The 14,058-nt window shown below is 40.0% G+C and overlaps 1 protein-coding gene across 1 annotated transcript in view; it reads left to right on the plus strand.

The window, feature by feature from the left end:
* Positions 1-7,010, plus strand: part of FAF1 (Fas associated factor 1) — a 264,708-nt gene extending 257,698 nt beyond the window's left edge. The window contains exon 19 of the mRNA XM_073643500.1: positions 4,042-7,010. Coding sequence (XP_073499601.1) covers positions 4,042-4,125 — 84 coding nt within the window. The 3' untranslated portion in view covers positions 4,126-7,010. The remainder of the gene's footprint in view (positions 1-4,041) is intronic.
* Positions 7,011-14,058: the final 7,048 nt, after the last annotated feature.

Genomic DNA, 14,058 nt, shown 5'->3' on the forward strand with positions numbered 1-14,058 from the left:
ATATATATATATATATGTGTGTGTGTGCGTATGTGTGTATATATATATATATATATATATATATATATATATGTATGTGTGTATATATATATGTGTGTGTGTATGTATGTGTATATATATATATATATATATATATGTATGTGTGTATATATATATATATATATATATATATATATATATATATATATATATATATATATATATATTTATACAGTACAGACCAAAAGTTTGGACACACCTCATTTAAAGATTTTTCTGTATTTTCATGACTATGAAAATTGTACATTCACACTGAAGGCATCAAAACTATGAATTAACACATGTGGAATTATATACTTAACAAAAAAGTGTGAAACAACTGAAAATATGTCTTATATTCTAGGTTCTTCAAAGTAGCCACCTTTTGCTTTGATGACTGCTTTGCACACTCTTGGCATTCTCTTGATGAGCTTCAAGAGGTAGTCACCGGAAATGGTCTTCCAACAATCTTGAAGGAGTTCCCAGAGATGCTTAGCACATGTTGGCCCTTTTGCCTTCACTCTGCGGTCCAGCTCACCCCAAACCATCTCGATTGGGTTCAGGTCTGGTGACTGTGGAGGCCAGGTCATCTGGCGTAGCACCCCATCACTCTCCTCCTTGGTCAAATAGCCATTACACAGCCTGGAGGTGTGTTTGGGGTCATTGTCCTGTTGAAAAATAAATGATGGTCCAACTAAACGCAAACCGGATGGAATAGCATGCTGCTGCAAGATGCTGTGGCAGCCATGCTGGTTCAGTATGCCTTCAATTTTGAATAAATCCCCAACAGTGTCACCAGCAAAGCACCCCCACACCTCCTCCATGCTTCACGGTGGGAACCAGGCATGTAGAGTCCATCCGTTCACCTTTTCTGCGTCGTACAAAGACACGGTGGTTGGAACCAAAGATCTCAAATTTGGACTCATCAGACCAAAGCACAGATTTACACTGGTCTAATGTCCATTCCTTGTGTTCTTTAGCCCAAACAAGTCTCTTCTGCTTGTTGCCTGTCCTTAGCAGTGGTTTCCTAGCAGCTATTTTACCATGAAGGCCTGCTGCACAAAGTCTCCTCTTAACAGTTGTTGTAGAGATGTGTCTGCTGCTAGAACTCTGTGTGGCATTGACCTGGTCTCTAATCTGAGCTGCTGTTAACCTGCGATTTCTGAGGCTGGTGACTCGGATAAACTTATCCTCAGAAGCAGAGGTGACTCTTGGTCTTCCTTTCCTGGGGTGGTCCTCATGTGAGCCAGTTTCTTTGTAGCACTTGATGGTTTTTGCAACTGCACTTGGGAACACTTTCAAAGTTTTCCCAATTTTTCGGACTGACTGACCTTCATTTCTTAAAGTAATGATGGCCACTCGCTTTTCTTTACTTAGCTGCTTTTTTCTTGCCATAATACAAATTCTAACAGTCTATTCAGTAGGACTATCAGCTGTGTATCCACCTGACTTCTGCACAACACAACTGATGGTCCCAACCCCATTTATAAGGCAAGAAATCCCACTTATTAAACCTGACAGGGCACACCTGTGAAGTGAAAACCATTTCCGGTGAGTACCTCTTGAAGCTCATCAAGAGAATGCCAAAAGTGTGCAAAGCAGTCATCAAAGCAAAAGGAGGCTACTTTGAAGAACCTATAATATAAGACATATTTTCAGTTGTTTCACACTTTTTTGTTAAGTATATAATTCCACATGTGTTAATTCATAGTTTTGATGCCTTCAGTGTGAATGTACAATTTTCATAGTCATGAAAATTCAGAAAAATCTTTAAATGAGAAGGTGTGTCCAAACTTTTGGTCTGTACTGTATATATATATATATATACATATATATATATACATATATATATATATATATATATATATAATTATAAAAAATAATAATATATTTTATTAAAATACAGATATGCATGTTTTTCTCAATATCTGGCTAATCCCCCCTCATCCCCCATAACCATCTTTTAATCCCCTCACACAAACCATTTGCAGAGACAAAAACATCTTAGAACTGTTTCATGTATTCCTTGATGTGTAATTGTAGTCTATTTAATTTTATCAATGTTGCAGAGCTGAATTTGGTTCGTCACTGATTATATCACCATTTAGTAACTAATTGAACCTGTTGCATGTGTGGTACTCAGTACCTATGGTGTCTCTATAACACCGCATTCACACAGACTACTTAATGGGTAGCTAAACTTTTTTTTTTTTCTTTAGTTATTTATCAGTCTTTGCAAAGTTATGAATTTTTGTAATATACTCCATTACATTATCTTCCTTCCTTTTACTCAAACTCCATGCTGAAAGTGCTGTTTTATCTGCCTTGTTCATGCACTTTGCATAGATGGTTTTAACTGCAAGTCTAGCAGATATCCGTACTCCAGTGTCTGCTTCCCCTTCCCCCTGCAAACTCTCTTCTTGCCTGAGCACGAGGGAGCAGAGAAGCTCACAGACCTGCAATTCTGAAAAGCTACTATAAGGCTATGTGCCCACGATGCAGAAATACTCCGGATTTTTCTTGAGCGTTTCTGCATCTCCCTGGCAGAAAAAACGCATGCGGATTGTACATGCATTTTTCGCGTGACCCGTCACATGACTAAATCATGTCATGGAAGGTCCTTTCACACCTCCACGAGCCGTACAAGTGACCGGACGCAGTGGAGAAAAGACTGGGGGCCATCAGAAGGTAAGTATAATGTATTTTTTTATTTTAATTCCTTTTTTTTTTTTTACAGGTACTATGATACCCGGGTCTGGAGGAGAGTCTCCTCTTCTCCAAACCCGGGTACCATCCGCACATAGAATCGCTTAATATCTGCATGTGCATGTGTATTTATGCGGATATTATGCCATTCAATGCAAGTCAATGGTGGCGAAAACGCCTCAATTACGCAAAATAATTGGTAGTGCTGTGGATTTTTCCGCAATGATCATCCGCAGCGGAAATGTCCGCAGCATGTGCATAGCACATGCGGATTATCATTGGGGAACATTGCAGACCTTCTACCAAGCGTTTTCTAAGCGTTTCTGCAGAGGAATTACCACTGCGGAAATGCTTAAAAAACGCATCGTGGGCACACAGCCTAAGTGCATGAGCAAAGCAGATAAAACTGCACTTTCAGCATGAAATGTAAGTGAAAAGGAAGCAATATCAGGTCATTAAGTAGATTACAAAGAGTCATTACTTTGCAAAGACTGATCAATAATTAAATTTAACAAAAAGTTTAGTTACTCTCTAAGACAAAACCTCTGTATATTGTCTAGTTGTAGAATTTCAGTCACACTAATATGTATCCATATAGGATTAGGGCTGACAAACACACCCCTAAGAACTTGCAATCCTTAATCATTGCTTGCTGCAGCATTGCATTACAAATGTTTTAGTTCTATGCAGTTTATTGGGAAATCGTAAAGAATTATAATCAACAATGCATATTATGTACAGACACTGAACCAGCAGGGGTATACTGGGAGACCTGAAGTCCGAGAGAAACTAAATGCTGCTCTCACTGGTCGTTGTTACTCATGTACATTTGTATCTAAATGAATCTTGATTGATATATTTATTTGTGGTGGGGGGGAAATTCAATAAAATAAAAAATGTATTAATTGTACTTTTTTTTGGCTTAGGAGTCCAGTGGGCGGTCCTGTTACGGAGTTGATCATTATTTATACTCCTATAGGAAAGGTTGTCAATTTTCTGTGCTTTGAAGTCAAGGGGGCGGTCCTACTCAATGATTGACATTTATAAGTGTGCATAGAAAGAACGTTCGTTCCTAAGTTAGGACCGCCCACTGGACTCCTAAGTTTCGACTAAGCAGAGGTGTAATTGGGTAAATTACTTTTATGCTGCTGGTTTGCCTTATGAGAGAGACAGTTTTCGTTCTTTGCACTGCATATTATGTGCAGACACTGAATCAGCAGGGAATACTGGGAGACCTGAAGATGAGATAAATTCTGCTCTTACCGCATCTTGTTTAAGTTTATTTTACTTATTATTTTTCACAATTCTATTTTCCAGATCACCCAATTGGATCCCAGCAGGACTCTCATGGAACTTAAGCTATATCCTCAGGAAACACTTTTCCTGGAAGCCAAGGAATAATTTTCCCTTTGCGTGGACTGTAAAAGCAGCGGAGGAGGTTCTGCTGTATGGGATAGATAAAATCACTCTGTCACCTCCCACACCCAGAGTGCACACTTGCATCATAGGAGCGGGAGCCTGTAGCCCCCCAATTCTGGAGGCTTTCAGCCTGGGCAGGAGATCATCACCAATACAAATGTTAAATATTACAGATACCCATCATCCAGCTTCTCATATAATAAATGCACTGTTCTCACACCAAAAACATTACTTTTAGGTTTCTTAAAGGGGAAATCCAGGCAAAAAAAAAATAGATCTTCAGATGTCATAAATACATGTGAGAAGATCACATTGATGAAGTCTTTGATTCTGGAGCACCACTAATTTCCAAAGTGAAAGGGCTCTAGAGAGAGTCAGATTTTCCAAATTATTCTGGTGAGACATTGACCTGTGTTTGGCTTTCCTTAAAGGTAACCCATCACTTTGGGCCAATCTAGAGGTAACCGGGATGAGCTGAGCAGATTGATTTATAGGTATTTGTGAGTAAAAAGATTCAATAGAGCTAGTAGCTTCTGCTTATTTTTAGGAGTCCAGTAGGCGGTGCTACTCAGGAATTGACCGTTCTTTATGCTTATACAGGAAAGATTTTAAATGTCTGCGCGCTCTGGGCTTAGAAGTCAAGGGGGTGGTCCTACTAAGTGATTGACAGTGTTTTTAGTATGAGTGTGCATAGAACAAAAAGGTCTGGGCCTAAGTAGGACTGCCCACTGGACTCCTAAGAATGAGCAAAAGAATAGTTTGATAAATTACTAGTTCTACAGAACTTTTCCAACATATATATATATATATCAATCTGCGCCGCTCATTTTGCCCTAAGTGTGATACCTGTAGATTGGTCAATATACTAGTTTCCCTTTTTTTAGCTTTGGTTTGAGTTGTGCCAGCTTTTCAGTATCTCTAAAGAGCGCCTTCATTCTGGACGTCACCGGTGTCACGAGATCAATGGCTTCACGCGGGTTTCTCGCGTGTCAGAAGGTCATTTTTTGTTTTCTCTACTGGATTTCCCCATTAAATATTTCATATTTCTAGAGAGGGAATCGCATGTCCTCCATAGTAATGCCGAGTATCTGTCTGCTGGATCCACACACTGAAGACTGTGCAAGTCTTTATTCATTCATTCAGACTGGGATTTGTGCACATACTGCATCCTAGAATAACTCCGTCATCCAAGATTGCTTAGGATTTGAGGAAACGTTGCACACACTTAATATTACATACATACTAATACTCGGCGACTTCATCCAGTCCTGACTCTTACTTTACTAGGACTTACTTTGGCCTACAGAAAGCAAACTTTTTTGACTTGCCTAAAAAATGACCTACTGGTCCTGCAATGGCGGCTATTTGACAGGTCGGTTGTCGTCGGTCTGTTGTTCTCCCGGCACATGGCGCTCTTCTATAAAATATATTCATTCTGAAATATATATACACTGCCACTCCATTTACACAGGAGACTTGGGGATCTTGGTTCCAGCAGTCAACCCTTCATCAGTCCTAAATTTATAACCTATATGAATGTATTTAGTGGGGAAACCCTTGTAAAGGCCAAAGGGGGGGTGTAGCTAAACAAAGGTGACCACAGCTGTGACTTTGTGGCATCCAACGTTCTTTCCATTCTCAGCAGTAAGTAAAGAGATGACCTTTTAGTCTACAGAAGATACATCCAACTTCAATCACCTCTGTATATACAGCTATTCTGGAAACGTCTTGGCCCCATTTTGTAGGTCCGTGAAAGTTTTTGGGGAAACTTTGTTTTCGAGACCCTATTTTTCTTGCCAGAAATCAAGAGCTAATCTCATCAGTGAGAGAGGTAGGAACTTTTTGAAAAGTTTTTTTATACTTTCCTCTGATGGGATTTTTTTTTCTCCTTTTGAGTAAGAAATCTATTCTACCCCCCCCCCCCCCCCCCAATTCCATGACTGTTCATCATAAAGAAACTAAACTACATGGATTCCTCCAGATAAAGGGGTTGTATGAAGTAGATGAAGGGTCTTCTATAGGCTGTGATTTGTCCTACAGCTCTGGAAAGGTATTAGTCGCTCTGTTGCATCTGGTATTGCAGCACAGCCTTATTTCTGGAGAAAGAAAGATAATTTTCCTAACCCCATAAACCCCTAACCATTAAAGATGCAGAAAAATAAACAATGGCAGCATTTACAGATACTCAGCGTCACTATATTGTGATTTTTTTTTCTTTTTCTCTCTAGATTTTCTCATTTACTCATCCAGTAATTTTATTACTTTTTAATCTCATTTCTGGATCCTGGACCTTGTCTGAATTTTCTACCTTTAATTCTTCCGAAGAGCAGAAAGAAAAAAAAAAAACGCTTTATTGCCTAATCTGAGACCTGGTAAAATGACATGAGATGAGCAAAACTTTCCATAAAGATTTTACAGTATTACATTGAACTGATGTGAGGGATTATTTGAAGAATATACTTTGGTCAAGATGCCAGTTATTTATTTCTGATTTAAGCTTTTGGTTGCAATCGGTCATTTATATAATTTTTCCTTTTTTCCTTCCTTTTTTTCTTTTTTTTTCTAATTTAGGCAGAAGAGGTAGGGTGCATTATTTGCAGTGTGTGCCTCTTTACATATATGCATGATGTGAATATTTAACTCTGAATAAATTACAGACCAACATAAGATACTTGAAATCCTCCAAATAATTCAGAACTTTTCCTACTCTGGTCCATAATGCTTCAGAATCTACGACTGGCTTAATGTAAACTTTATGGACGAATTATGACTCTTTAACAACCTCATAAAAGTCTGGAGGGCTCTAAAGTTTCATTTGCTGAGCTTAAGTTTAATAGGGATCCCTCTGATTTTTTTTTTTTTTTTTTGTCCAAGCCTGAGCTCACTTCAACATAAAGTTTGGAAAAATACACATTTTTTGGTACTGATTTGTTTATTCAAAGCCAGAATTTGACCCCAAAACAAGAAAAAGAAAAGTTTAAAAGAGGAACTTGTACCCACTCATGGCTTTGGATATACCATCAAAAACTTCATTGATGACATGAAAAAAAACAAAACAAAATATAAGTGGTAGATTTTTTCTATTGGTCTTGGATTTTTTTTAAAGGAGTATTATTTTCCGATTAAATCAGTTGTAGGGATGACAGTAAAGGTCTTAAACTAAGCAATATGTCACTGATGATGCATAGGGTATTGCATGCTGTATATTCTTCTCTTTCTATGATCCAGCTCCAGGTTAAAGAAGTTTACTGAAAGTTATAAGTTAGAGTTGTGTCGGGACAGAGAGGGTTGACGACAGTCCCCGGACTGGAGGTTTGGTTGTATAGAAATGTCCATACAGACCTCAATTTTACTATAAAGCTCATGGATGCATAGAGATACATTCATTGTAATTTGGGGGCTGAAAAGCAGAAACTTTTAAGAGGTGTCTCTGCCCTGGAAAATCCCCATTTCTTAGAAGCATCATTTAGCCATAAGGAGAGCATTCAGCTTACTGCAGCTCCCAGCAATCGGCAGTAATCTGGCGGAAAGTGTTCAGTTTTCCTGCAGTGCCACAGCTGGATAGATTGAGTATTACACTGGCGGACAAAGACAAAAGAGGGCCCCTGTGCAAGAGCCCATTATAATGCACAATTCAACTATTTTTGGAGCTGGTAGTGGCCCCCTTAATTTCTGGACCCCTGTGCGACTGCACAGGTTGCACCAGTCATACGTCCGCCCCTGCCTATGTAAACCAATGGGTTGTCTGTGTAATGCAAGGACAGAAGTTGGCTCTCCTTTCTTGGCCATGAATGTAGATCCTGAACAAAGGACATTCTGTAATCACTTAGTTTCCTAATTAGGTATATAAAAGTGGGTTTCCTGAACGGTAAGACCCCATTTTGTAATCACTTAATTGGGTATATAAAAGTGGGTTTCCTAAACTCTAAGACCCCTTTTAAACAGAAGCTTGCAAGCATTGGTTGTGCATTGGAGCCCACCAGTTGTTACATCGGTTTTACCAAATTACTTTAAGCTTTCATAGTGAACTAAGTGGCCCAAGAAACTAGCAAGTCTACAGGGCAACCGGGTAATGAGCCACAGATGCCTCTGGTCAGACTAGGAATAGTCATGCAAAAGGCCTTAAGGCTTATAAGGAGTGAATCACACGATGCCAATCCAGCTAACATCTCGCTTTCTTCCCCCATATTTGTCTTCTAGAAATAATATAGTAGCGCAGATCTTGGAGGGATGTCATGTGCTACAGGTACAGGCGTTATTTGCAGTGGCCTTCCTTTATATCAGTCTTTACAGCAAAATGTGAACTGTACAAATCTCCGATTGTACCTCTTAATGCTGATGTAAATTTTTCACCCCATTCAGGTAGAAGAATTTTTTTTTTTTTTCGTAGAATTTTTTTTTTCTTTTTTTTTTTTTAGGCTGCTGATTTAATTTACAGACTTCAGATCTGGTATATGTGAGCGGAAAAAAATGGCAGCCAATGTGGATAAACTAGACCTTTGTGTACGGGCTCTAGCCAAGCACATATATGACTACCGTAGGGCGTAAGTACTTAACGTGAAGGTACAGCCCAAATATATACACGTGTATTCTAAAAGCCCCTTATATTTCACGACATAGGGGGTAACTTCACCCGCCAAAGCTTTTCAGATAATCTGATTTCTGTTTTACCTTAAAATAAATCATAGGAGCCTTCACCTCTCTGCTCCCGCACCCCGGATGTGTCTGTCCTTGTTTGTAAATTGTTATTCTGATGTTTTTAAGAATGTTGTACTTGTCACACCACAAAAAAAATGAAAAATGCAAAATGTGTGGAAAAAAAAACTGTTTCATTTATTGCTTGGGGGATGTATTAGCGGGGTTCCTTTAGACGGTATACATTATACGAATATCACCACTGGATGTTGAATAGTGCATTAAGTTGTCCCCTTTCAGTTAAATTTTAACCCTGATCGTAGTTTGCTATATATATATATAAAAAAAAAAAAATGCTGTACTCACCTTCCCCTGGTCCACCAATGAGTCTCTGCCTCTGCTCCTAGTTTCTGGCATTGACTGCAGCGCTGATGTCATGTGGACAGCACAGCAGCCAATCGGTGAGCTCGTCGGCTCTGAGCAGTGCGTTCTGTCTACACTGGCAGAGTGATGTCAGTACCGCAGACGATGCCAGACACTAGTAGCAGTGGTGGACCCGGTGACGGTAAGTAAGGGTTTATTTTAAACTGCACAGCAAACTGCACTCGGGATGAAAATTAACTGAAAGGGGACAACCCCTTTAAGGCTACATTCCCACATCCATTATAACACATCCATGTGCAGTCCATTTTTGTTTTCAGGTAGTACACCGACCCATAGAGTCTAACACTGGTGGCTGTGGACCCATTGCGCCATGGGCTGGGCTTACCCTGGAGGGGCGTGACTAGGTGTCTACCGGGTCTTCACTAGGGCCTCTGATGGTGAGGATAGGCTGGGCTGCCAGTAGACACCGGGTGTCACTCCAGGGCAGAGGTCCAGGTATGAGGTACAAGAGGACGAGACAGAAGCGTGGTCAAACGGTCCGAGGTCGGGGCAGGCAGCACGGGTTCATAATACAAAGCCGGAGTCAAGGATGGAGAAGTCAAACTGAGCGGGTAAACAGGCCGGGTCAATAACAAGAGACAGAATACGGAGATATGCATAAACAGGTGCTAGCAGGCTAGGATCCAACGTTTGGGCAAGGAGTGGTAGAAGGAGCCTATTATGTATCCTGCTGGCACGGTATAGGCCAGGGAACCTTATCTCTGCAGGACACAGCAGGGTTAAATTCCTGCAGAGACCAGCAACGCCACCCTAAAGCCACATTGAAATAACATGCAGATGCTCAGAGCTGAGGAGTGCTGCAAGAGGCAAACTCAGCAAGACGGCCTGATACTAGGAGAAGCCGCACGATGAGTAGGGCGGCACTGAGGAGACATGCGAGTTACCGCCATGACACAGTTTCATTGATCTGTACACACAGCTGTTTTAAAACTGAATTTGTGTCATTGATCTGTGAGACTCGGATGACATCCTATCCTCATCCGCTTTGCAGATCAGTCTCGCCCATTAAAGATTATGTGGATGAAAAAAACGGAAGGCGTTCTTTATACTTCTGTTTTCCATCCATGTTTCATCTGTTTTATCTGATCCATTGCTAAACAGCAATGCATAATGAAGTTCAGACAGTGTACATCGTTCAGTTTTCAAAAACCAATGAGAAAAAGTCACATTGAACATGAAGGCAAAATGGTGGACAGATAGTAGGAAAACGGTCAATTTTTCACGAATGTAAAAATGGAAACTGATGTGTCGCTGTAGCCTCGCAATTTTTTTATCAAAAGGATGTTGGAAAGGAGAAACATTTAATTGTGCCAAGATCTGATCCTCTTGTAACATACAAAAACATTCAGGCACTACTTTTATATGAGTGATATCTGAAAAACAATGTAAAGAAGGAAAAGAATAATGAGACGAATTATAACATCCAAATAATAGGGAAATGGAAGACGAAAGTACTACGTAATAAAAAATAAACTGTACAGAAAGCCGTAATAACTACTTAAGGAGAACCAGTGAGGCTGTGTGCCCACGCAGCATTTTCCAAGTGTTTATGCTGCGGAATTTACGCAGCGTAAACGCTTGGTAATCCGTGCCCCATGACAAGCCGCAATGTCAAAGCCCTTGCTGCGGATTTTTCCGCAGCATTTATGTTGCGCTCAAAAATCCGCAGCATGTCCATTAATTTTGCGGACACGCAGCGTAATCGCCGCCATTGACTTGCATTGGACCGCGTGACATCCGCATCACTACATGTGGATAAGCGGATATCACACGGTTCAATGTGCGGATGGTACCCAGGTCTGGAGGAGAGGAGACTCTCTTCCAGACCTGGGTACCATAGAAACTGTAAAAAAAAAGAATTTAAAATAAAAAATAAAGATTATACTCTCCTTCCGATGTCCTCCCGGTGTTTTGTCCGGTCTCTTGCATTGCTCGCGCTGTTGTGAAGGACCTGCCATGACGTCATTGAGTCATGTGACCTGACACATGAATGAATGACGTCACCGCAGGTCCTTCACACCACCGCGAGCAATGCAAGACACTGGACGCGGTGGAGATAACATCGGGAGGACATCAGAAGGTAAGTATAATCTTTTTTTTTTTATTTTTTACTATTCTTATTCTTTTTTTTTTTAACTAACTTGGTCACACTACTATAAATACATGCATGTTGCATGGATTTATATAGTGTGAACAAGTTGTCAAGCACTTTCCAAGTGATGCTAAAATCTCTTGGAAAAGCGCTTGATAACCCGCATGCAGAAATGCATGCCAAGATGCTTGACAAACGCTTCTACCTGGCGGGAAAAACGCATGTAAAATCCGTAAAATCCCAGGGGCTGCGGGAATACAATAAACGAAAAAATTGAACATTTATGAGCTGGTTCTCTTTAAAGATGGCTTTTCATTTATTTAAAAAATAATAAGTAAAGTGAAAGTTAAAATTAGTGTAGAGGTTTACATGTAATGTCAGATTCTGTGACAAATGTTTTATTGGGGTGGTAAGTTTGAAGCAACAAAATTGCTCTACTGCATGTAGATTGAAACTTGGATGTTTTGTTGTTCCCTGCCCCTCATCGTCCAGTTGAGGTCAGCAAAATAATAATTATATTCAGAAAGCTTACAAAGTCTATTATTTGCTGTATTGTTTGGGGGAAACCTGGCAACATTTGTTCAATTTCTCTGCAGCGCCATTTCAGGTGACATAACTTCTGTCAGGGAGTGTAGTACTTTTATGTCGCTTATCCATGTTATGTAAATAAAAGCTTATAACCTGACTTTAAATTCATCCATTGGTTTTATAAATTACTCTTTTGAAAGCTGAAACCCTCCCAAATTTGGTTTAGGTTAAGAAAATAAATTAGCATCAATGCTGAAATATTGATCATTTAATGAACACAGTATGGTCAGATTTTGGCAAGACAAACGTTTTGTCGCCGACAGAAAGTAATGTGATATTCAAACAAATCATTATCTTAAAATACAAATATATGTTGCATAACATTGATGAATGAAGTTGTGGTGCTATTAGAGTCATATTTAATATTTTATGTGACTTCCATGAGCTTGAAGGACTGCATCCATGTGGTTCAACAATGATTCATACAATTTATTAATGAAGTCATCAGGAATAGCAGAGAATGCAGTCTTACATGCCTCCCAGAGTTCATCTAGATTCTTTGGTTTTGTCTTCCAAGCTTCCTCTTTCATCCCACCCCAAACATGCTCAATGATGTTCATGTCTGGTGACTGGGCTGGCCAGTCCTTGAGTACCTTGATCTTTTTTGCCTGGAGGAACTTTGTTATAGAGATGGATGTATGAGATGGAGCACCATCCTGCTGCAGAATTTGACCCCTTTTATGATTTGGAATGTAAGAGGTAGCTAATACTTCTTGATATTTTAGGCTATTGATATTGCCTTCCACCTTGCAAATGTTTCGCACACCCCCATACTGAATGTAACCCCAGGCCATGATCTTTCCACCACCAAATTTAATTGTTTTCTGGGTGTATTTTGGATCCATACGGGCTCCAGTAGGTCTCCTGCAGTATTTGCGGAGGCTGTGATGTAATTCTATTGAAGATTCATCAGAGAAATCCACCTTCTGCCACTTTTCCAGCATCCATCTGTTTAGCAGGCTGTGGGACTTAGCAAATGCCACGCGGTTTATTATTTGCCCTTTTTTAGTGCTGGCTTCTGGGCACTGATTCGACCATGGAGGCCATTTCGAGACAGAATCCTACAAACTGTTCTAGTTGACACAGGGACTTGAGGTGACCAGGCCTGTTGGAGCTCTGCTGCAGTGGAAGAGGGGCTTGCTTTGGATTTTCTAACCAACAAACGTTCCTCCTGAGCAGTTGTCTTGCGGTGTCTGCCGGACCTGGGCTTGTCAAACACATCTCCAGACTCTTCAAATCTTTTTTTTAATTCTTTGTACTTGACGCTGAGACACATTAAAGATGCCAGCCACCTCTGCAGTGGAGCTGGTCTTCAGCCTCTTGTTACCAAGGCTTTGGTCGCAGGGTGGATTTTTTGCATGTTGTCAGAGCTCAAGTTGCAGTTCAAGTGAAGGTCTGGGGTGCTGGGTTTCTTTTTATACACACCCACTAATTAACCGATCATTTAGAGAGCACTGGTGAGGATGTAAACTAAGATTGGGTGCATTATAAAACCAGGCGACAAAACTTTTGTCTTGCCAAAATCTGACCATTCTGTGTTCATTAAATGAACAATATTTCAGCATTGATGTCAATTTATTTTCTTAACCTAAACCAAATTTGGGAGGGTCTCAGCTTTCAAAAGAGTAATTTATAAAACCAATGGATGAATTTAAAGTCAGGTTATAAGCTTTTATTTACATAACATGGATAAGCGACATAACTTCTGTCAGGGAGTGTATATAGTGCGTGTATTAATCAATGTGATGTACATTCTTCAATAGGGATGAGTGGACCTGTGAAAGTTCTGGTACCCTACCTGAACTTTATTCCAAAGTTTGGTTCAGGTACCAGAACTGGACCCAAACTTTTGATCTGAAAAATTCTCTCTTTACTTTTAAGTTCTGGTTCGCTCATCTCTACTCTTCAACATTGCAACTTCAAGAAGGAAAAGTAATTGATTTATGGAAATCACAAGATGGATAGACACATTACTGATCTGCAAATGATGTAAAAATGGAAACAATATTTTTAAAACATCTCGATTTATTCAGTAACCAGTATGAGCATAAATCCCCACACTTACAGCCTTGGCTGCTATCAGTGAGGTTATTAATGGTCGTCTGAGGAATGTTTGGCTGCTCTGAATGCACTTGATCGTCAAGATCCACTGCTGG

The sequence above is a fragment of the Phyllobates terribilis genome, unplaced genomic scaffold (genome assembly GCF_046119375.1).
Source record: "Phyllobates terribilis strain yellow unplaced genomic scaffold, ASM4611937v1 Scaffold_8__6_contigs__length_399053987, whole genome shotgun sequence".
NCBI lineage: Eukaryota > Metazoa > Chordata > Amphibia > Anura > Dendrobatidae > Phyllobates > Phyllobates terribilis.